The following is a 25,946-nucleotide window of genomic DNA, read 5'->3' on the forward strand; positions in this document are numbered from 1 at the left end:
CAGGCGAGAGTTTGGCGGAATAAATCGCTCCGCATGCCTACAAAAATCAATGTCTACCAGGCGATGGTTGTCTCAACCCTTATTTATGGATCTGAGACATAGACACTATACAGAAAGCAACTAAGACTTCTTGAGCGATTTCACCAAAGATGCTTGCGCTCCATCAAGACCCCACTTTAAAAAGCGATGTCCTTGCGAACGCAGGTATGGACAGTATAGAGGGACTTCTTATGGTGCGACAGTTACGCTGAGCAAGCACGTATCTCGTATAGGAGACGAACGTATGCCCAAGGCAGTGTTTTTTGAAGAGCTAAAAGGTGGTCAACGTAACAGAGGCGCCCCTACGGAAATGCTTCAAAGACCAGCTTTGGCGCCAACTTGCCTTAGCTGACATAGAAGAGAGCACCTGGGATACACATTTGAGACTAAAAGAAAATCCGCTTCCGAGTACAGACTCAGACGACAAAATAAGAAAATCTAAATCGACCACCTGCAGACAATAGTTATGCTTGCCCTGCATGTGGCAAAATATGTAGGTCACAGCCGGGGCTACGCAGCCACGGGAAATACTGCATTCCTCACTAATCTTCAGACTCGAAGACAAGCCTTATTACATTCAAAAGGGGGTGAAATAAAATATTACAATAAATAAAACAAAATTGATGTTTCTTTTTATTTAGAGAACAAAATACGAAGATAAATGTAGAAAGGGGAAAAGGGAATGTGTACGAATGACTTTTTGTTGTTGGTGGGGGAGGGGGAATAAGTAAAAGCGCTACTAAAATGAACGGACAATAAATATATCAGACTGTATGAGTCGTACTTGGCAGAATTTAAGTCATTGGTTAATATGCATGACTAAATGCATGACGCGTAGGACGTAATCATCTTCTTTTTTGAAGTAACGTCTGTATTATATAAGATAAGAAGATATTATGAATCGGGTCTTTTCAAATTATGTCATGTTAGAGAGATAACGATGCGCAGTTAAAACTACAAAACAAAATGGGGGTTCCAGAGGAGGAAATAGAAAGCATCCAGTAATTCACGGGCTAAAAATGTAAAATGTGGCCCGTTTATTAAAATATTTTTAAAAAAATGAAAGAAGGGGGTTTCCGGTCATTATAAACAATATAAAGCATATAAACAAATAAGCGTGCGTGGCCGATGTGTGCTGCTAATAGTCTATAAAATCTAAAATATTTAACTTAAAATTACCTATTGTGTTATTGGAAATCGTAGGAGTCCTGCTAAAAAAAAAAGTATAGTATATTAAATGTATGATTTTATTAGTTATATTTTTGTACGCTCTTGTACGCAGTCTAACATTTATATTGAGTTATAAGAAGAAAAAAAAAGGCATATATATACATCTAGTTTTCACAAATACAACTTTAATTACCTTGCATTTCGCGAAAAACACCAGAGTTTCTCTAGAGTAAAAGAAAGGGTTTTTTTATGTTTAAAATAGCAGCTATTAAAATACCTTAATATTATCTCAAAATAAAATTATAAAATGATATAGCAATAAACACTAAAACAATAGTTCTCCCTACATGAAGCCTGCTGTAAGCATGAAGATCTATCCCTAAACTGTCGATGCACAAACTTTATGTTCTAGACATTAAGGTGCACACCGATGTTAAATGTCGTAGGAAGATTAATCAAAGATCTCGCCACACACCTCACCATTTCACCTCAGGGATGGTGCATGAAGAGCTTTCAACTTAGTGACAAAACATAAATATGTGTAATATAGTCCTCCAATTACAACAACATCGTAACAAAACAACATTTAAAACCATAGCAAAAGTAAAGGAAAGAACTCCATCTTTACAGTCATATATCTCAATAGTGAACGATTTATTTCCCCTTTTCTAAAACAAAATTGCATAACTAAACATCATTCAACTAATCACTTGGTTAATTTTTCAATTGATTCATGTGTTGTCATCGACAATAAATAATTGTGTTTCAACTTCATTTAAGAATGAAAGGTAGGAGAAATAACGTGTTCAAAGTTTGTACCAGACAGACAGAGTGAGCTGATCTAAGCCATTTAATAAGAGTACCTTTAAATTTGTAGGCCGCAATTGAAATAAAAAGAATGGCTAAGACGACCAGGCTGACTATAATTGCTGTGTTAGATGCTGAGCCACTGGCAGCTGAAACTAACGTTGAAACTGAAATGTGAAAAAAAACAAAACATCTGTTTATTGTAGGCAATTTTATACAAACAATATAAAATCTTTTTTTTCTTCTTGATACAAGTACATTATAAACACGTGTAGGACATTAAAAATATTAGGATCCAAGAACTGTTTAAAAAAAAAAAAAAACATTATAGTCAGAGTCTAAACATTTTATATGATTTTATAACATAGACTTTGTCATTCTGGCCACTTACTTCTGTCATCAGGCATTGTAGTTGATATCAGGATTGTTGGCGCAGATTTATCTGTTAACTCTTTTAGACCTGGACAGATCATAAAATCAAAAATATATTAATACAAAAAAAAAACCAAGGGGTAGTTATAATGTTGATTTTAAATTTACCAATACAATAGGTTCTGGGCTTATTTTTTTTTTACAATAGCAATCATAAGTTTAAAATAGCGAAGTAGCATAACAAAAAAAAGTACAGTACTCTCTTTTCAGACTATGCAATGTATAGGGCAGATGATGTAAAGCTCATCTATTACTATAGTTAACGAGGGTGTCATGTGGCCAGCATAACGACCAACCGCTTTTACTTTCTCTAACTAATGTCTGGTACCCATAAGAGTTTGCTTAACCCAAAAGCATCCTCAAAATCACGAAATTCAAAAAGCCCAGTCTTCAACGAGACTCAAACCCAAACGCTTTACCACTCAGCGAGCACGTCCATTAGCATACATTTAAAACTATATAAAAGCTAGATAAACTATTTAAAAAAACAACCGAGTTTACCATTTAAAGAGCTCCCTTCACATAGTGTTGATGTAAGTCTAGGGATGATCTTGTTCAGATCTTTAGAAGCATCCACAGCGAACGTGTTCTTCTCTATCGGATCACTTGCCACGAAGTGTAGGTAAACACTATTTTCTAAATTAACTCCGACAGCTATAATGTACATCCCTTTTTCTTTAATGATTTTGGTCACCGCAGCAAAATTTTTGTAATTGTGTTTAGTTAAGTAGAGCGTTATCAGAAGCAGAATGTGCCGAGCTCTTTGACGATGGGCCCCGAAAAAAAGTTGGGATTTTGAGTTGACGAAACTGACGATGTCACTAAACTCAGCATCGGGAGAGGACTCCCATTTCAGTTCGTCTATAGCTTTTAAAGTTTTGACCTTACTCACTTCTGTGCGATTAAAAGAAAGTATGACTGTGTCTTTATACTTCAGAAACCAAACTATCACGTTTTTACCATCAACAGCGAGGTCTTTGAGAAAATCTTTTATAAATTTATTTATAATGATGTTTATGTCTTCAGTTGCTCCTTCATCTATTGCAATCAACAAGTTGATCGGCTTATCATCACAATCTGTAATATATATATATATAAATAAACTATTATATAAGTAAGGCGGGTGTGGGTGTATGTATATATGTCCCTAATAGTAATAAACACCGTTTCATCAATCTTCATAAAACTTGGCATAGATGTTCCTTAAGTACTAACTGGAACTGTAACGTATGTATAGTAGCCCTAAAACAAACTTAAGACCCTCAAAAACAAAGTTGCCCAACTCTATGAACGTATTACTATTTCAGGGATCTAGGCCATGTTTACATGGGGCAAGATCGAAAGGATCTAAATCTAATTTTAAGAACTACACTTTGCACAGAGTTTTTTACTTTGACACATAAAAATACAAAATAAAGTCTATTGATTTCATTATTTAATAAAATTAACCTTTGGATTTGTGTTTTAAAAGCATTTTTACATAAATTGGTTCTTTAAATCTGTGCTATTTAGACATCCTGACCTACTTAATATAGACATAACACATAATGATAATGAAACTAAAGGTAACATTCTAGATAAATACTTTGCATCAGCATTCTCATCCCCAGGAGACAAAGACATATTATTTAATTTGAACCAAATAGACAAAATAAAAGATATAGAAGGAAAAGGGAAACCAAAAACTATTAGGAAACATTAAACCGAATAAAGCTGCTGTATCTGATGGTATTCCAGATAGATTACTCAAACTACTAAGCAATGAGCTAAGCTAGCGCCAGTGTTTAAAATACTTTTTCAGGCATCTCTTAACCAGGGCAGAGTACGAAAGGACTGAAAAGAAACAAATGTTCCCCCTCCCCTCTATTTAAAAAAAGAGAAAGTTTTGAACCAGGAAACTACAGACCAGTATCATTTACCAGCATCACATGTAAAATCCTAGAACACATAATATGTAATAACATCATAAACCACTTAGACAAACATAATGTCCTTACTCCATACCAACATGGCTTTAGGAAATATAGGTCATGTGAAACACAACTTATAGGGCTAATTGATGATTTTTCAAAAGGTTTAGATAATAGAGAGCTAATAGATGCTATCTTACTAGATTTTTCCAAGGCTTTTGACAAAGTTCACCACCATAGTGTGCTTAAAAAATTAAAATATTTTGGCATTTCTGGTCCATTGCATCAGTGGATTAAAGATTTTCTGATCAGGAGAGAACAAACTGTAATAATAAATGGCTCTAAATCAACACCGATAACAGTAAACTCAGGTGTACCTCAAGGAACAGTCTTAGGTCCACTATTATTTTTAATTTACATAAAAGATTTACCAAACTGCATTAGTTTCAGGAAAAAAAGTCAGTTTATTTGCTGACGACTGCATAATTTATAGAACAATAAAAACAACACAAGATACAGAAATTTTAGAAAGTGAATTAGATGAATTACAGAAATGGGAATCAATTCCCCCGAAAGGGGAAAAGACGCTATTAGTTTTGTGCGAAATCTCTTTCCGTCTGTCCGTCTGTCCGTCCGTCCCGTTTAGATCTCGTAAACTAGAAAAGATATTGAAAATCCGACATCACAATATTTTAGACCATTCAAAGTTCTGATGCAACGGCAACTTTTTTTTTTCTGAAAGCGAAAAATCTAATTTTTAAAATCAGTTATGCAAGCAGTTTTTTAAAGAGAAAAAACTAATTAGTATGCAGTATAAGTTAGACCTAATTTAAAATGAATAGCGATCTAATAAACTTCATTTTTCTTAACAGTTTATTATTGCGGGAATTATTCTTTTTTTTTTTTTGAGGATTCAAATAAGAGATTGAGCCTTTTCAAAACAATTAGATCAATTATAAGACGTCAGTTAGGCCAGGGAAGGCGCGGTGGCTGAGCGGTAAAGCGCTTGGCTTCCGAACCGGGGGTCCCGGGTTCGAATCCTGGTGAAGACTGGGATTTTCAACTTTGGAATCTTTGGGCGCCTCTGAGTCCACCCAGCTCTAATAGGTACCTGACATTAGTTGGGGAAAAGTATAGGCGGTTGGTCTTTGTGCTGGCTACATGACACCCTCGCTAATCGTTTGCCACAAAAACAGATGAACTTTACATCATCTGCCCTGTAGACCACAAGGTCTAAAAGGGGAACTAGTTAGGTCAGGTTCACATCTAACTTTACAGTCACTTACACCTATCCTTTGATCTGCGGGACCGTTGGGGCACTATACAAGATTTGCTAACCTTCTATCTCCATTCTTATCTCTCTTTGTCTTTGAGATAATTTCATTTGGATGTTCTTTCTGAAAATATTGAAGCCTGCCTGGGTGGACCACTTCGGGGGCCGATTTTGAGTTTGTGTTTCCACACAAACTGTCTTTTGTAACCTGTAAACTGTAATAATAAATGGCTCTAAATCAACACCGATAACAGTAAACTCAGGTGTACCCTAAGGAACAGTCTTAGGTCCACTAATATTTTTAATTTACATAAATGATTTACCAAACTGCATTAGTTTCAGGAACAAAAGTCAGTTTATTTGCTGACGACTGCATAATATATAAAACAATAAAAACAACACAAGATACAGAAATTTTATAAAGTGAATTAGATGAATTACAGAAATGGGAATCAATTTGTAGCATGTTTTTCCACCCAGAAAAATGTCAGTTATTAAAAAAAACAACAACGAAAACTAATTAATTCCACTTATCTTATTCATGGCAAACCAGTAACACAGACTAAAAACGCAAAATACCTAGGTGTTATAATAAATGAAAAACTGTTATGGAATCCCCATATTGATGAAACTATCAAATAATCAAACAAAGCATTAGGGTTTATTAAAAGAAATTTATATAAATCAAATAAGAAAATAAAACTTAAATGCTATTTAACCTTGGTTAGGCCATATAATTGAATATGCATCCTTTGTTTGGGACCCCTCATCTAAGAAAACATTAAGAAACTGGAACAGACACAAAATTAGAGCAGTGAGATTCATAACAAACGAATATTCACATTTGACTAGAGTAACACATTTAATACAAGGTTACAAAAGACAGTTTGTGTGGAAACACAAACGCAAAATCGGCCCCCGAAGCGGTCCACCCAGGCAGGCTTCAATATTTTCAGAAAAACATCCAAATGAAATTATATCAAAGACAAATTAGAGATAAGAATGGAGAAAGAAGGTTAACATATATTGTGTAGTGCCCCAACGGTCACGAAGATAGGTGTAAGTCAATGTAATGTTAGATGTGAACCTGGCCTAACTAGTTCCCCTTTTAGACCTTGTGGTCTATAGGGCAGATGATGTAAAGTTCATCTGTTTTTGTGGCCTACGGTTAGCAAGGGTGTCATGTAGCCAGCACAACGACCAACCGCCTATACTTTTCCCCAACTAATGTCAGGTACCCATTAGAGCTGAGTGGACTCAGAGGCCCCCAAAGATTACAAAGTTGAAAATCCCAGTCTTCACCAGGATTCGAACCCGGAACCCCCGGTTCGGAAGCCAAGCGCTTTACCGCTCAGCCACCGCGCCTTCCCTGGCCTAACTGATGTCTTATAATTGATCTAATTGTTTTGAAAAGGCTCAATCTCTTATTCGAATCCTCAGAAGAAAAAAAAATAATTTCCGCAATAAATAACCTGTTCAGAAAAATGAAGTTTATAACATTACTATTCATTTTAAATTAGGTCTAACTTATACTGCATACTAATTAGTTTTTTCTCTTTAAAAAACTGCTTGCATAACTGATTTTAAAAATTAGATTTTTCGCTTTCAGAAAAAAAAAAGTTGCCGTTGCATCAGAACTTTGAATGGTCTAAAATATTGTGATGTCGGATTTTCAATATCTTTTCTAGTTTTCGAGATCTAAACGGGACGGACGGACAGACGGACAGACGGTCAGACGGACAGACATTTCGCACAAAACTAATAGCGTCTTTTCCCCTTTCGGGCTTCGGGGGGCCGCTAAAAATCACTAAATTTAAAAAGCCTTCAGGATAGAAGACTCAAAAGTAAAGTAGAAATTATACATAAACACTGAACCATATCTTCAAATACAAAAAGAAATTTAATAAAATACTCAGGAAGACACAAAGATAATATCACAATCCTCTTTCCATATGCTAGAACAAATTTGTGCAAAAGCTGTTACTTTCCTAGAGGTTTTAGAGCATGAAATGGGTTGCATGAGCTAGCCAGGGAAACCTGTGACTTGGCAGAACTTATGTCATTGGTTAATATGCATGACTAAATGCATCACGCGTAGGGCGTAATTATCTTTTTTTTTTTTTTTTTGAAGTGATGTCTGTATTATATAAGATAAGATAAGATATGTGACGAGACATGAAGGAAAAGTCACTCATGCGCAGAGCGAATGCTCCACGCTTGCACACAAAGCTCCAAAGCTAGATCTAACTCTTGATCTAATTCTATGATGACAGATCTACTTTATACTTTAACACATTAGTATACAAAATATAGTCCATTCATTTCATTTTTAAATAAAATTAACCTTCAAATGTGTGTTTCTAAAGCAACTTTACATACATTCGTTCGCCATAGCTGCAACTCTAATTCTTTATATTTCGCACCTCTAAATATAGATCTATACAGAAGCCAATGTATACAAAAAAAATGTAACAGCTATTTTTAGCTCCATTCATAATATTTTTATATTCATGAATTCATGCATGTGCTTTACTTATTACATTATTATTTTCTTGAATTATCTCCAATTCACTATATCAGTGACTATAGCGGTGATAGGCAAGTTAAGACCCGCGGAGAGCGGGTAATATCTGGATAATATACAATATAAAGCACAAAATAAAGCGTATGTACGTATGGATGTCCCGAATAGAATCAAAACCATTTGACAAATCTTGATAAAACTTGGCATATTTTTTTTACATCACGGCGGAGAACATAGTGTAGGTTTAATGTCCCTCCCACACTTGTAGGGACCTAAAATAGACAGAAAATACCTAATTGTATCTCCATTAAATAACAAAACTTTTTAACAAATCGGGTAAACCCGTTTTCACAGTATTTTATATTAGATATGAATATGTCGGCTGAACGGGTAAACCCAGTATCACACTTTACTTGGATTTTATGGCAAAATTTTTAAAAAATGTGAAGTAAAAATTATTTTATTATTTTGTAAATTTTATTATTTTGTAAATTTTATTATTTTGTAAATTGTATAATGTATTTTCTAAATGTTTTACTTCTTAATGTTAAGAAAATGAAATAACTGACAGCAATTCGTTTCATCACTTTTGTCTGTACACTGGTCAGTTCCATCACATCTATGTCCAATATCAATACATTGACCAGTGGTGCAAGTCCACTCTGAAGAGTAACAATCTGTAAAGTAAAAGAGAAAAATATTAAATATTGTTGTTGGGAATATAAAAACACTACATAATCGTGCCATTTTTTAGAGACACCACCTATTTCTTCTCTAACATTTTTTTTTGCTTTAACCACTTTTCGGAGCGTGGGGGGGGGGGGGTCTGAGTGTTAAAGAACATGACTTCGGGAGTAGGGGTCCCGGGTTTCAATATCGATGAACACTAATATTTTTTTTCGAGACTTTTAGGGTGCCTCTGAGTCCACACATCTCTAACAGGTACCTGACATTAGTTGGGGAAAGTTAAGCGGTTGGTAGTTGTGCTGGTCAAATGACACCCTTTTTAACCGTCGGCCATAGAAACAGATGATCTTAACATCATCTGCCCTATGGATCGTAAGGTCTTAAAGGAGTACTGTAATTTTTATAGTTATTCTTCTGTTTAAGATTGCAATGCTTAGTGAAGATTTAGCCCCAAAAAAAGAGCAGAGCAAAATGAGGACGAAGGCGACCTTTTAAGGAAACAAAGTAACTTCCTGGTCTTGTGATGTTTTAGTCTCCACAGATATGCGCTTCGAAATGTCCTCATGTTTCTCCTAACTTCTAACCCTGCCACTCTCATCTCCTGCCATTCACCAGGTGGTTTGGACTAGAAAGTAATAATCTTCGATCATAAACATCCAAAACATATGAAACAAGCAAAAAAAACAAACAAGAGACAATTCAAACCAATGAATAATTAATATGTAGGTTACAGCTGGGGCTGCGTAGCCACTGGAAATACGGCATTCCTCATTCATCTTAGGATTCGATGACAAGCCTTATTATTATTATTATTTATACTACTTTAAATGACATAGGAGAGAGCATCTGGCAGCAGGAGTTATCCAAAAGACCCCGCAGAAGGTCTCTAATAAATGACGCGGGGTACACATTTGTGGCCTAAAGGAAATCGTCTGTCGTGATTCTCAGCCGACCTACTGCAGAAAAAGGCTATTTACGTTTTATTAAAATACATACATATATTTATGTATATATGTATCGATGTATAAATGTATGTATGTATGTATGTATGTATGTATGTATGTATGTATGTATGTATGTATGTATGTATGTATGTATGTATGAATGTATGTATGTATGTATGTATATATGTATGTATGTATGTATGTATGTATGTCCGAATAAAAATCATAATCGTTTGACCAATCTTGATAATACTTTGCATAAATGTTCCTCGGATACTAACGGTAAACCTAATCTGTGGCATTTTACTTCTCGAGAGATGATCTTTTCCCTTTGTAACTTCTTGTGTGACTAAAGAGGCCAATCCTTGATACACAGCTGCGATCGCAGATTGGGCATATGTGATCACCAGGCGCCGGTGCATTATCACCCTTTTTTTCTGCTTCTGTTGTGTATGGCATCTGCAATCCGAGACCCTTCATATATGCTCTCTCTCCATGTAGATCTATCCAGTGCCACTTTTTCCCAGCTTTCTAGTGTCGATTTTGAAGAGCTTCATGTCGCGTTTGCATACATCCGTATAACGTAAAAATGGGCGACCAGCGGCACTCCTGCCTTCTATTAGATCGCCATACAGAATGTCATGTTGAAGTCGACTTACTGGCATTCTACGAACGTGGCCAAGTCAGCCAAGGCGTCTGCTGCTGATAACAGAGCGGATGTCCTGGCAACCTGCTCTTCGTAGCACTTTCTAATTGGTTATCCTATCTTGCCACTTTATTTTCAAGATCCGCCTTAGGCATCTGAGGTGGAAGACATTCAGCTTGAGTAAGTTGAAAAAGTTTCACTTCCGTACAGCAAGGTGCTCAACACACAGGTCCGGTAGACTAGGGCTTTAGTTTTGTTAGTCAGCAATATGTTAGCAATAAATGTTCCTTGGGTGCTAGCGGTAAACCTAACATATGTAAAAATGCTCTACAACAAACTAAAAACCCTTAAAAAAAAATGTGCTTAATTTTATGAAAGTGTCACGGATCTAAGTCGAATAGCCATGTTTAAATGTGACATAAATTATCTTATCTTATAGATTACAGACGTTACTCAAAAAAAAAAGAAGATAATTAAGTCCTTAGCATTTCATGTGTCTATCTAGTCATGCATGTTAATCAAGGACTTAAACTCTTAAAGTCATTGATATTCCTGACTGATTCAGGCAACCCATTCAATTCTCTAATGGATTCAAGGAAGAAGGAACATTTGTATGAATATTTGATCTAGGATAAGAAATATGAAATTTGACTCTATCTTTGTGTCTTTCTGGGTATTTCATTAGGTTTTGTATTTGAAAGTTATGGTTCAGTGGTTGATATAATTGCTACTTTACTTTTAAGTCTTCTCTCCTAAAGGCTTTCTAAATTTGATGATTTTACTAAATGTGTCACTCTAATCATATTTGAATATTCATTTTCTATTATTTTCTATTATTGTCACTGTTCCTGTTTCTTAATGTTTTCTTGCGTTGAGGGATTCCAAACAGAGGATGCTAATTCTATTTTTGGCCCAACCAAGGTTAAATAACATTTTAGTTGTAAGTTCTTATTTAATTTATAGAAATTTCTTTTATTAAGCCCTAATTCTCTGATTTTTAAATAGTTTCATCAATATGGGGATTCCATGATACTTTTTCATTTGCTCAATTATACAATTAGCTTAATCGGTAGCATCGTTTGTATAAGGAGTTGACGCTGTCAACATCACGAGTTCGAATCCCGGTTTGAGCAGAAAAATTTGTAATCAATTAATAATTTTTTTTATATATTTATTTTATGTGATTTTTTTAATGGACCTCGTTCACCAATAGTAAACAAACAACATTTAGCCGCGTGGTTCTCCATCTCTTCTATACAAATTACGTAACACACACAGGCTCTCACGTGACAGTTTTTTTTCATTGTTTTATCAATATTATCACGTGACGATTGGTGAATGAAGTCCATTGAGGTAAAGTCTTTTTAAAAATGTATTTTTACTGCTGTAACTTAGCCAGCAGTGAGCTCAAAGAACCTCACCGAAAGGAGTATATAAAAACACTAGTTTAATAACAGAACAACAGTAGTTCGATAACAAATATCCAACTAGAGTACTCAGTAATATCTAATAACAACACGTCTTTCTTATTTACATCTAGATCTAATTATCGGCCATCTTCGACTTCCTCTATCTTTTAGCGTGTCTCTGTTCTGTGTCTCATGCTGCACAGTCGCACACCTAATGACAGTGCGCAGAATGAGTCCTAACAATACTAATGTTTTTTCTTTTTATTAGCGGCCCACGAAAGGGGAAAAGAGGCCAAGTTTTGTGTGGCCTGTCTGTCTATCCGCCTGTCCGCCTGTCCGTCCGTCCTGTTTAGACCTTAGAAACTAGAAGAGAAAATAAAAATTGGAGATCATGGTATTTTAGATCATTTAAAGTTATGATGCCACGGCTACTTTTTTCTTTTCCGAAAGTAAACCATCTATTTTTTTAAATTAAGCAGATTTTTCAAAAAAATAAAACACACCATTTTTATGAAAAACTTCAGGGGATGTTAGTCTTTTATAAAGGTCACAGACTTTTTCATAAATAAATGAAGCTTTATTAATAGATTAGCTCATTGTACAAAAAATTTGCATCTAAGGTCACAATGGAAACATTATCAATGGATCATTATAAAATACATTTTCCATTTTCCATTAACTCATGGAATAGAATACTGATTCAAATGTTGTTTTTAAAATAATTTTAATACGAACTTCGTTTTAATTAAAAGCTAAAAAAAAAACACTAACTATTTTTATATCATTTAAGTAAAATTTAATATTAGTAGGTAATAGGGTTTGTGTATTTATTCAACAAAAAGAACTAACTAGCAATAGTGTTTATTGGAAGATATTTGAAGAAAGTTGATGGGAAGGGATGACACCCTAAGCTACCGCGCCAGGTGCCACCGACACTGACTAGCAGGTTTCTATTCTGTTTTTAGGCAATCAGTTGGATCTCTACTCTACTTATTTCAGAACAGTTAGAAGAGTCTTATCAAAGACGAAGTGTTGTCCTGTTTGCTTTAATGTGAAAAAAAACAACAACGTCAAATGATTTTTTACAATTTAATTAATTTAAACGATCAAAACAAGACTATGGCTTAAATATTCCTGGTCCATTGGTCCCATGGGCGTAGCCAGGATTTTTTTTCGGGAGGTGGTTTGGGGGGGGGGAGCGCTAGCAGCGGAGCCCCGCCGCCAAAAGCACTATTTTTGGTATTGAATGCCAACAAAATGCATATTCTGAGGTATTTACAGTGCATTTTGATGCTATTAAAAAGTTTTATTTCAAAAACCTAGTGTGCTATTCTTACTGACTTAGACCCTCCAGCGACATTCGGCGCATTTGCCGTCAAGCTGTTTCCACAAAAATCTGTCACTGGTAATGTCTGAAGCCTCTTCCCCACTGCTCTGAGGACCTCCATGAATGTGTGGCGCCAAGTTGTACTAGGATGTCATCGCATTTCTTATTATGCATAATTCATTTTGTCGGAGAACATGTCCCTCAAACCTCATACGACTCTCTATCACATTCTTACTAAGGGATCGACTTCCAGTTCGGAATAGGATTTCCTTGATTTAGACCTGATCTCTATAACTGACTCCTGAAATCTGTCTTAGCCATCTTTGTTGAGCCACACTTAGTGCTTTTCATTTTCGGTAGATGACTATTCACTGCACTTTATTAATGGAGCCCCGCCACTGGTAGAAATGTGTAACTTCTCTTGATACGCTCTTGGAATTAGATGACTGTAGTTTGCTTTAGATTTTATATCGAAAAGAGAAGTTTTATCGTCAAAATCATCTGTTGGGGGTTTTAAACTAAAAAATTTCAGGACTTAATTAGGTTTTTAAAAAATTCAAAACCCCATTTAGCTAGGATCATAGAATTTGGTAACTGTAGTTTGCGTTAGAATAATATTGAAGATATAGGTTTTTCACCTGACGCTCTATAGGGGGATTTTAAACTCAAAACCATATGGAGGAGAGGAGTTTTAACTCACAACCACCAATTGGCTTGGCTGCGCTTAAATTGTGTGTAATTTGCTTTTTTTATATTGAAAAGGTATTTTTTAGCATCTAACCCTTCTGAAAGGGATTTAAACTCAAAACCCCTTATGGCAACGCTCATAGCATTTTGAGTGCGTAATTTGATTTTACTTTTTTTTACATTGAAGATGTATTTTTTAGCTTCAAATCCCGCTGACGGGGGGTTTAAACTCAAACCCCCTTTGGCTACGCTCATAGATTTTAGAGTGTGTAATTTGCTTTTTTTTCATATTGAAGAGGGGGTAGATCGTAAATTTTGGAGAGGGTTTTAAAATCAAAATCTTCCTTAACTGTGCTCTTGGAATTTGGGGATGTCGTTTGCTTTTTTTGTTGTTTTGTTTTATAGAAGAGGGGGTTTTATCTGCAAAAAACCCTGATAGGGGGTTTTAAAGACAAAACTCCCGATAGGGGTTTTAAACTCAAAAAAACCTGATAGGGGTTTTAAACTCAAAATTCTTTTGGCTACGCTCATAGCATTTTGAGTGCATAATTTGCTTTTTTTCATATTGGAGAAGGGGTTTATCGTAAATTTTGAAGGGGTTTTAAAATCGAAATCTTCCTTAACTGTGCTCTAGGAATTTGGGGATTGTCATTTGCATTTTTTTGTTTTGTTTTGTTTTATAGAAGAGGGGGATTTAACTGCAAAAACCCCCTGGTATGGGGTTTTAAAATCAAAACCCCATTGGCTGCGCTGGGGCAAGTGATGGTTTAGTATTAAAATCTCACCTAAAATAATCAAAATCAAAGGAAAAAATCTGTCACTAAATTTCATTTCGGGGATGGGGGGGGGGGGTTGAATCCCAACCCCCCCCCTGGCTACGCCCATGAATTTGGTCCATGAGTGACTTCGATGGAGGCCGCCTCTGAGTTTGTTCGATAACACAAACTCTCTTTGTAAACTTATTGATGTCATGTGGTTGTTTTTTTTTTTTCGACCTTGTTTTCTCCAATGCAATCCTTTACAAAATTTTGATCGTTTCTGAACATCATTGAAGTATTAATGATTTGTCAAATGCGAAACACAATAACACACACTTCATTTGGTGTGAGCTTTAGTTCTAAAATAGCTTTAATAATATATTTATTATGTACGCAGCTGATTTATTTGTACACATATACTCTATTTCGACTTGACTTAGTCCTTTGACGTAACGTGGAATATAATGTTTAAACAGTAATTTGTCACTGGACAATGTTCTGGGCGATTCCCAGCAATTGAGCCATTGTCCATACAACTAAACTAATAAATTACTTTTGTTTCTTTCACATTTCGAATGGCACATAATTTCATTGAAAACTATTGGAAGAATATAATAACTCCTCATTTGTGAGAGGTCTTTTTACGTGATAACTAGTTTACTTCTGTGACTATTTGACCACATGATGACCTACTGACCACTATCAAAAAACGCTAACTAAAGCCTTATGGCCACATCAGAAGGCCCTCGAGGCTAGCAAAAACATTCGTACGAGGAACATTACCAGGTAATAGAAGAAGTGGCTTACATAGAAAGAATGGAGAAAATCAACTGTCAGATCGTGTGGTTTCCCAACAGACCAACAGATTACGGGACAGGTGAAGTCAAAATACAAATATTTAAAAATGTAATATGTGCTGACCGTACGTGCTGGAACTACGACGAGAGCAAAACAAACGAAGCTGCATCGTCTAGAGAAAGAAGAAGTAAACTGCCCTGTCAGCCAGCAATAGGACAGATGCATACTTTTGCATGAACTGTGGCCAACTCTGCCGCTCCCGAATTGGCCTTTTCTATCACTCCGAATTCAACCCCGTCTCAAGACGAAACCAACACCAATGACTCATCTGGGCGCATCCATTGTCTTCCGAATCAGAAAGAGCCATAAAATAAGTGGTGGTTGAGTGGTAAAACGATTGGCTTTCAAACCGGGGGTCCCGGGTTCAAATCCTGTTGACGACTGTGATATTTAAATTAGGGATCTTTTCGGCGCCTCTAAGTTCACCCAGCTCTAATGGGTACCTGGTATTAGTTGGGGAAAAGTAGAGGCGTTTGGTCTTTTGATCTGGCCACATGACTGCTTTTGTTAATCGTGGACCACAGAAACAGATTTCATGCACATCATTTGTCCAATAGCTCGCAAGGTATAGAAAGTTGACTCTTACTTTTGTTTAAATTCTTTCAATACTTGTTGAAAGAAGGATGTTAAATGTAATTTTGAAATGTACTTTGAATAAAAGTTTCTAATCTCTAAGTATACACTTGAATGCAGTGATACACGGACACTGAAATTTCAAGTGCTAGAATTGTTGAAATTTACGCAAAAACAAAACACAAAAAGAAAACAAGAGATAGAAAATACTTTAAGAAAACAAGGCAATATGGAAGAACACTTTAAACTATATATCGAAATAATGTTCAACTTATTTCCTTTTTTCGGTATTAAACAAAATGATTAATAACTGGTTAATTTATTAATTGATTTGTGGGGTTTTTTTTACTTTTTTTTTTTACAATAAATACATGTTTAAAGTTTCAACTTGACCCGAGAATGGGTATATTCATCGGACTATAAGAAGTTTATACTATTTCGCAGGAATATCGCTGTTTCTTGCCACCGTATGTCCATGATGGTGTTCAAATATCTTTGGTGAAGGCGTTCAAGAAGTCTTAGTTGCTTTCTATAAAGTACTCATGTCTCAGATCCACAAAGAGGGGTTGAGAGAACCACTGCTTGGTAGACACTGATTTTTGTAGACACTCTCGATAGGAGGCTTCCAAAAGCACGACTAATCCAGATTACATGTCAAACTTCCTTTAAAGTAATGCGTCATTTGATACTATGCTTCCCAGATATGTAAAGTTATCTACCACGTTAAGGGATGTCTATGCGCGGTCATCTTTATGTTGAGCAGGTTTTATTGGGTGACTTCTTGAACAAGACTTCTGAAACATCACTTATCATAACTTTCATGAGCCCCGCGCTAATTCTGTGTGTAAATTATTAAATTAAGCCATTATAACTTATAATGGGGTTCACGAGGTCTCCTTATTTTCAAGGAACTCCGGAAACTCATAAAAATGTCCTTAAAATAGACAAAATTATCATTATGGGGTGTCAATCAATAAGATAAACGCCAATCCTACGCGCGATAAAAAAAAAACGGCATCGTCAGCTTTCATTTAATAAAAATGTAATGCAAAGACGAATTTATTTTCTAATACAAAATCTTAATATTCACTTATTATTATAATCCCTACCTGATTGGGCCACGCGCGATGCATTTCACATAGGACCCCGCAAATGTTAGGGCCGGCCCTGGTTATCATGTTCAGTGTGTGCATGTAAGGCATAGATAAGCTGTGTTATGACCATTTCCTATGTTTTGGTATGGGACAGTAGATTTCGAAGCTTGAACACATTGCAATAATTCAACATCAAAATAATAACAAAGTAAAAGCTACCTACGGGTCTAGGCAATTAAAGTGTAAACAATTTATAAAGCCTTTAAAACACAATAACTAATCATACATCGACATAGTTTCATAATAGATCAATCTACAATAAGATGGTGCGAAAATGTTTAATTATGCCAATGGATTCATTAAAACCTGTTCTTGTTTGCGAAGAAATGTCTTAGTGTACTGCGGTGAGCCTAGTGACGTAAGCGGTGTCAAGTTTTTTTTCCCTTTGACAGGGCAAAAATCAAGCAGGTAAAACGAATTTAATCTGCTTAAAAGCCCTTCAGACTGAAAGATTGTTGTCACTTAAATATGTTTAGTTGTGCTTCCATTGACCAAGAATTTTAAGAGACTTTGTCCCAACTCTCGTAAAAATTACATCGCAAAATAAAACAAAACAACCTATACCTATTAAGAACAAACTAGAAAAGCTACATTAAAAAAAAATATTATTTGTTAACATGCTCATGTGACATTAAATCACCTGCCTAATGACTTACATCCTGTATTTGTGTCATTTATTGTAGTCGATGTCTTGGCTGGTGGTGAAAATTTAGATCTTGTAGTTTCGTCATCTATTGCCGTTGATATCAGAGCTGGTGTTGAAAATATTTCAGCTAACTTTTCTTTGAGACCTTAAAATAAATAAAATAAAATAAATATATTATGAATTAAATTTACATTAAAAAAAAAAGGATACCTATATAATTGTAAAAAAAACATAAACAAGAAGAGCATTAAAAATACATTTTTTTTTACAATAATATATTATCTTTTTTTAAGTAACATCTGTATTATATAAGATAAGATAAGGTAAGGTAAGGTAAGGTAAGGTAAGGTAAGATAAGATAAGATAAGATAAGGTAAGGTAAGGTAAGGTAAGGTAAGGTAAGGTAAGGTAAGGTAAGATAAGGTAAGATAAGGTAAGATAAGGTAAGGTAAGGTAAGGTAAAGTAAGATAAGATAAGGTAAGGTAAGGTAAGGTAAGGTTAGATAAGGTAAGGTAAGGTAAGATAGATAAGGTAAGGTAAGATAAGATAAGGTAAGGTAAAGTAAGATAAGATAAGGTAAGGTAAGGTTAGATAAGGTAAGGTAAGATAGATAAGGTAAGATAAGGTAAGATAAGATAAGGTAAGATAAGGTAATGTAAGGTAAGGTAAGCCACTCCTTCATGGAGGAAGTTTAGTAACTGGGCTCATAAACGGTTATAACGATTTTGTTAGAAATTTAACAGTTATTTTTATCGCTGAGAAAAGAATAACTTGCTCGTTAGCCACATCGAAAAAAAACGTATTCTGACCGTTATAAAAAATAAATGCATGTAAATTTGGCTTGACTAGATAGCAAAAAAAAAAAAAAAAACATGGCGTAGTCAGCCATAGTGTACCGAAATAATACGATAACATAGTACATTTTTAGTTGTTTCGATTTTATTGAAAGAATATCTATTTAGACGATACGCAAAATGTTTCAGAACATTAATTTATTAAAACCTTTGACGAAGGCGGAAATACAAAGAGACGTAAAGTCCGTCCAAGATTTATATTCCGGTATCATCGTGCCAAATTTAAACTTATTTGATGTTTTAACAATAATGAATTGTAACTAACTAAAGCTTTTCAGTGTGGCCAACGAGATAGTACTTCTTTTCTCAGCGCTATGCATCACCTGTTGAAAAAGTAAAGTACCCCTTTCATATCTTGCGATCTATTGGGCAGATGATGCAAAGGTCATCTGTTTCTGTGGCCCACGGTTAATGAGGGTGTCATGTGGCCAGCACAACAACCGACCGCCTTTTACCTAACTAATCTGAGGTACCCATTACTTCTGGGTGGACTCAGGGGCAGCTAAAGATCCCGCAATTAGAAATTCCAGACTTTACCAGAACCAGAATTCGAAACCGGGAAATCCGGTTCGGAAGCCAAGCGCTTTACAGCTCAGCCCCCCCCCCCTTACGCATCAATCAAGTATTAAATTTCCAGAAGGAATTTGTAGAGCCGCTTTCGAGAATCAGTTCTACCCATACAGGTTTTCGTTTGTTTTTTTTGTAAGTTTCCATTATTTACGATTTAAATACTAGTATTGAAAAAAAAAACGTTTAAGGCAATTTTAAAAACGTAAACTGGCAAAGTTTCACAGATGCTATACATAATATTTAGAAAAGTTATTTTCTGCATTCATATAAAATAACATTGAGAACGTATAGAAAGGTATGCATACACTTTGGGAAACAAAATCAGTAAAAAAAAAAAAAAACCTAATAAAATAAACGAAGAAAAAATTAAGACGAATTTTGACATAAATAGACAAAGACAAAGTCAAACACGGCGTATTTAATTTTGTTACTTTCTGGTACTACCAAAAAACTTTATAATTTTTATTCTACATTGCAAAATATTGCACATAAAATTATCGTAAAACGTTTTAAATACACATCGTAACGAAACGTATCGTATAGTAACGATTTTTTTTTTACTAGCAAATTTTTTTTTTTGTTTAACATGGATGAAAATCTCTACCTAGTGTTTAGAAAAAAAAAAAGTATTTGTTATTGTCTTGAGATGTTACGAAATTGACATTGTTCTTTTATTTTCTACCTGTAGTTTCGTCAGTCCGTGAAGTTATTGTCTGTGATGTTGATAAAAAATGTTCCTTTAACTTTTCTTTCGGACCTGAAAAGAGAATGCGGTAAAGAAGAATAATAGTAATAGAGGAATATACGTAAAAATTATCATGTTGCTTGTTAATTGACCACGTTAATAAGCATACAAAAATGATATTTTGACAAATTTTAGAAGTCTAAAAAGATTACTTTTTTTTAAGAACTATAAAGTTTTTTTATTTATAAGCTGTACAATTAGAATGTATTACTCAGTGCTTTTTTTTTTTTTTTTGTTTTGTGACGGTACGCCGTCACCTTTTTGAATGTGGAGAAAAAAAATTAGGTTTCTTGTATTTTAACGTTTATTATTAATTGATTAGTAGCTAAAAGTTAGGCAATCCATCAAAGAGTACAGGCACCTATTTTTTTTTTTACAAAAAAAAAACAAAAAAACAAAACACTGGTACTACATATTAGCTTTTACTTACATAAATCTGATGTAAGTTTAGGAATTATCCAACTTAAGTTTTGAAAACTATCCCCAGTATACTTGTTGTTCTCAATCGGTTCACTTACTATCGAGTCCAACAATTTGTGGTTTACTCCGGTAATTTCTAAAGCCATGATACGTATTCCTTTATCTTTAATGGTTTTACTTAAAAATTCAAAATGTTGGAAGTTGATAAAATTTAGCTTGACGATTATAAGAAACAAAATATTCCGAGCACTTTGACGATGAGCCCCGAAATACAGTGTTGGGGAGAAGGGGCTAAGGAAGGCTACGATAGATCTAAACTCTGCATTGGTTGAGGAGTTCCACTTCAGTTCGTCTACACCTCTGGTTTTTATCTCTTTACTCGACATTTCGTTATTATTAAACATCAGCACAGTTGAATCCTTGTACATCACAAACCGCACCATCACGTTTCTACCACCTAGAGCAACATCTTTGAGAAAATCCTTAATGAAAGGGTTAATGTATTCACTTTTCTCTTCTTGAACTGCAATTAATAAGTTGATCTGTTGATCAACACAGTCTGTAATATTAAAATTCTATTTATAATCAAATATGCATTTTACACGATACCGCAATATTGTATAGAAAAAAAAAACAAGCAAAAAAAATATTTTTTTTAAAATAAAGCATACTGAAGGAGAGAAACCACCAATTAAAGCCATTTATCTGAAAATTACGGGTAAATTTCTGGTATATAAAACAAATTAAATAATTAGTGATAGATGATTAACTAATTGTTTTATTTTTGCACTAATTCGTGTATTGTTATCGACTATGAATAATTATGCCAAATTTCGACTTTATACTAAAATGGGAAAAGGTGTGTCATTAAGTAGCATTTATTGCCCATCTCTCATTAAGTAGCATTTATTGCACATCTCTCATTAAGTAGCATTTATTGCACATCTCTCATTAAGTAGCATTTATTGCACATCTCTCATTATGTAGCATTTATTGCACATCTCTCATTATGTAGCATTTATTGCACATCTCTCATTATGTAGCATTTATTGCACATCTCTCATTATGTAGCATTTATTGCACATATCTCATTATGTAGCATTTATTGCACATCTCTCATTATGTAGCATTTATTGCACATCTCTCATTATGTAGCATTTATTGCACATATCTCATTATGTAGCATTTATTGCACATCTCTCATTATGTAGCATTTATTGCACATCTCTCATTAAGTAGCATTTATAGCACATCTTTCATTAAGTAGCATTTATTGCACATCTCTCATTAAGTAGCATTTATTGCACATCTCTCATTATGTAGCATTTATTCCACATCTTACATTAAGTAGCATTTATTGCACATCTCTCATTAAGTAGCATTTATTGCACATCTCTCATTAAGTAGCATTTATTGCCCATCTCTCATTAAGTAGCATTTATTGCACATCTCTCATTATGTAGCATTTATTGCACATCTCTCATTAAGTAGCATTTATTGCACATCTCTCATTATGTAGCATTTATTGCACATATCTCATTATGTAGCATTTATTGCACATCTCTCATTATGTAGCATTTATTGCACATCTCTCATTATGTAGCATTTATTGCACATATCTCATTATGTAGCATTTATTGCACATCTCTCATTATGTAGCATTTATTGCACATCTCTCATTAAGTAGCATTTATAGCACATCTTTCATTAAGTAGCATTTATTGCACATCTCTCATTAAGTAGCATTTATTGCACATCTCTCATTATGTAGCATTTATTCCACATCTTACATTAAGTAGCATTTATTGCACATCTCTCATTAAGTAGCATTTATTGCACATCTCTCATTAAGTAGCATTTATTGCCCATCTCTCATTAAGTAGCATTTATTGCACATCTCTCATTATGTAGCATTTATTGCACATCTCTCATTAAGTAGCATTTATTGCACATCTCTCAATAGGTAGCATTTATTCCCTTTATTTCAAAATTGTGCAAAGTTTTAAGTTGATCTGAAAATGGGAAACGGGAAAACAATATGTTCAAATTTATACCAGACAGACAGACGGACGGACAAACAGAGTGCTTTGCTATAAGCTTCGTATAAAAAAAATTAAAGGCGACATGCATCGGATTTACCCCTAACCAAGAAACAGTGAGGTCTCGTTCTTGCTTAGCTTGGGAAAAAAAAAGTAATATACCAACGAAATGACAGCAGACATAGTCCTGGATCTGAATTATGGTCAACCATTAATTACATTCTATTAAAAATAAATAAGCGTGATTGTATATGCAATTTGCGATCCTAACTTTTATTAAGGAACATGGAAAATGGAGCTTTCGGAGCTTAATTAAATATAGCATAGGTCAGAAAAGCAATTTGAAACAACTGTTTAACGTTTGTTTGTTGATCTCTAACAATTAAGAGCAAAACTACTGATTGAACAATTAAATCATCCATCATGGTTCTCAAACTAACTATTTAACCGAGCAAGAATCCGAGGTACTTTAAACAAGAACAACATTTAAAAAATACGTTTGTACAAAGACAATACCTCCATTATAAAACTTAAAATATAAGAAAATAAAAAAATAAAAAAATTTAAAATATATTTCGTACCAATCGGGTATCGAACCCTTGCAAGCATCGTGTACGTACGTCCTTAAGAGATCAGCCAGCTGGCAATGTGGAGTTGTGCAATTTTTTATTGATATTAGTTCGAACACTATACTCTCTATACTCTAGACCTAGACTTTTGATTTATAGTTCTTAAGAACTAGTCTACATTGGATGTGGGAGAAATAACGCATACATACTTTTTATCTCCAACTTCCCATTCTCGGATCAAGTAATAACTTTCTACAATTATTCATCGTCACTCACAAAACACGAATCGATAATAACAATTATAATAAGGCTTGTCTTCGAGTCTGAAGATTAATGAGGAATGCAGTATTTCCCGTGGCTGCGCAGCCCCAGCTGTGACCTACATATTTTGCCACCTCCAGGGTAAGCATAACCATTGTCCTCAGGTGGTCGATTTAGATTTTCCTTTCGCCGTCTGCGTTTGTCACGCATCGGACTTTCTTTTGGTCTCCAATGTGTATCCCGCGGCCTTTGTGAGTGACCTCCAACTGTCTCGTTCTGAGACCGCATGCCACCAGGTGCTTTCTTCTATGTCAGCTAAGGCTATTTGGAGCCTAAGCTGGTCTTTGAAGATTTCCGTGGAGCGTCTCTATAACGTCGACCATCTTTTTAGCTCACCAAAAAAATTTGGCATACGTTCGTCTCCCATACGGGATACTACCCTGCCCAGCGTAACTGTCGGACCATAAATTTTAGGCCTAGATCTAGCTAGATCTATGTCTAGGTTGTATCAAACTGGAAGCATAAGGAAAGATGTCAAATATATTTTGTATTTAAATATGTGTTTCTGTAGTGAAGTGGTTATCACATCTCCCCAACACGCAGAAGGTTCTGGGTTCGAAATTCAGTTAAAAATTTATATTTTTTTTTAGTTAATAAATATTTCTACTTTTTTTTTTTGTGAGTCACATCCTGTAAAATAGAATTGCATTTTTTGATTATGTTTTTTAAGTATATTTTTTTACAGCCTAATATGTTCTATCCATAGACTGTAATATATAGTCTATGGTTCTATCCTCTACCAATGTCTAGATTTATTCATCTGTCTCTAGGTGGACCACTTTGGGGACCGATTTTAAATTTGTATGTCCACAAAAACTCTTTTTGTAACATCTTTTTACATCTCATTTAAGTTGTATAATGGAGGTATTGTCTTTTTATAAATGTAATTTTTTTTTTTACAATTCTACTCGGAAATCAAAAGCCTGTAAATATTTGTTGACTAAAAAAAAAAACTTTCTTTAGTAAAGACAATTTGAGCTTTATTTAAAAGTGTGTGAAAGTTAATAAAAACGCACAAAAGGGTGTAGCTTGAATTAGCGTTCTGGGGCTACGATCTAACAATCAGTCTTTCTCAACACCCAAAACTGTAACGTGTTAGCGAGACGCATTTTTTTCTATAAAGCTATTTTGAAAATACTGTAACTGACAGCAATTCGTTTCATCGCTTGTGTCTGTGCACTGTTCAGTTCCATCACAACGATGTCCGACATCAATACATTGACCAGTGGTGCATGTCCACTCTGAGGAGTTACAGACTGTGAAGGGAAGAAGAAATTCTGAGATCAAATTAGCTGGAAAACCGTAAGTTCTTCTTCAAACAATAGAGTCCAAACAACTTCTTCTAACACTTATAAATACATTTAGAATTAAAATGATTTATTTTTAGCTATTTTGGGAGGGGGGGGGGGTTATTGGTTAAGCGCTTGGCTTCCGAACCTGAGGTCCTGGGCTCGAATCTCCCAACTCTAATGGGTACCTAATCTGGCGGTTGGTCATTGTGCCGGGCACATGACACCCTGCTCGTTGACCGTTGACCAAAGAAACAGATGACCTTAACATCATCCGCCCTAGAGATCGCAAGGTGTGAAAGGGAAACTTGACTTTACTTTTATTTTAGCTATATTAACTACCATATGGCCCTGGAGATCGATGTTGGTCAATTTCGCAATGTAACAATGACGAAAAAGTGTAACGACAACATGTAAAATTACGACGCATTCTTATCCATTGGCAAAGAGATTCTATGATACGATGAAAATAAAAAGTAGAATGCTGCCATCGTCGCACTGGGAGGCTAGGTGGCTGAGTGGTATAGCGCTTGGCTATAGAACCTAGGGGTCCTGAGTTCGAAGAATGAGAAATTTTTTTTTTTAATTTTTGGACGCCTCAGTTCACCAAGTTCTAATGGATAAGGGACATTATTTAAGGAAAAGTAAACGCAGTTGGTCGTTGTGCTGGCAAAAGACACCCTCGTGTACATTTGGCCACAAGGTCTGAAAGGATATCTTTGCTTTTTATTGCTGCCCAAATTTAAGAGAAACACATGACAGCATCGGAAGCTCAGGAAGATGATGATGGTATCCATAATAAGCTGGTGCAAGTGACAACGCAGTATGCTCGAGAGGAAATAAAAAAATTCACGCTACATCATGCAGTTAGGTAATGAAAGCTTTTACATGTGCTACCATGGATGTTTGTGGTCATTTGTGCTCAAAAGCAGTTCGTCAAGAGAATCCGGGCCTACCCGTCAGATCACAATGGACAAGTTCTTTAAATAAAATTTTTTGTAAAATGTTTTACATGTTTCGGATGTTCCTTCAGAGTTGAAGATAATTACTTCCTAGTCCATACCTCCCGCAGGACGACGGGGGATGGGAGCGGGCAGGGTTGGAACCCTGGACCATCGATAAATTTGAACGACAGTCCAACGCGCAAACCGCACGACCAGGCAGCCATCCAGATAATAATGAATAGAATTTTGTGAATTTTTTTATTCGTTGTCAACTAAGAACCGCATGCTGATTGCTAATACATTGTGTTGTAGATTGTTTTAAAAAACTTGTTTTAAAATGTATTTGTCAG

At 35.0% G+C, this 25,946-nt stretch overlaps 1 protein-coding gene across 2 annotated transcripts in view; it reads right to left on the reverse strand.

The window, feature by feature from the left end:
• LOC106079156 (uncharacterized) overlaps positions 1-25,946 on the reverse strand; it is a 50,751-nt gene that overhangs the window by 22,608 nt on the left and 2,197 nt on the right. Inside the window, exons 2-11 of one of the 2 annotated variants that reach the window (XM_056014100.1) lie at positions 24,512-24,619; positions 20,445-20,993; positions 19,952-20,026; positions 17,855-17,989; positions 8,725-8,832; positions 2,950-3,525; positions 2,408-2,476; positions 2,073-2,183; positions 1,403-1,433; positions 1,219-1,250 (exon numbers count right to left, since the gene is read on the reverse strand). In XM_056014100.1, coding sequence (XP_055870075.1) covers positions 1,219-1,250; positions 1,403-1,433; positions 2,073-2,183; positions 2,408-2,476; positions 2,950-3,525; positions 8,725-8,832; positions 17,855-17,989; positions 19,952-20,026; positions 20,445-20,993; positions 24,512-24,619 — 1,794 coding nt within the window. The remainder of the gene's footprint in view (positions 1-1,218; positions 1,251-1,402; positions 1,434-2,072; positions 2,184-2,407; positions 2,477-2,949; positions 3,526-8,724; positions 8,833-17,854; positions 17,990-19,951; positions 20,027-20,444; positions 20,994-24,511; positions 24,620-25,946) is intronic. The other variant, XM_056014101.1, reaches the window with a different exon arrangement.

The sequence above is a fragment of the Biomphalaria glabrata genome, chromosome 16 (genome assembly GCF_947242115.1).
Source record: "Biomphalaria glabrata chromosome 16, xgBioGlab47.1, whole genome shotgun sequence".
In the NCBI taxonomy this organism is placed as follows: domain Eukaryota; kingdom Metazoa; phylum Mollusca; class Gastropoda; family Planorbidae; genus Biomphalaria; species Biomphalaria glabrata.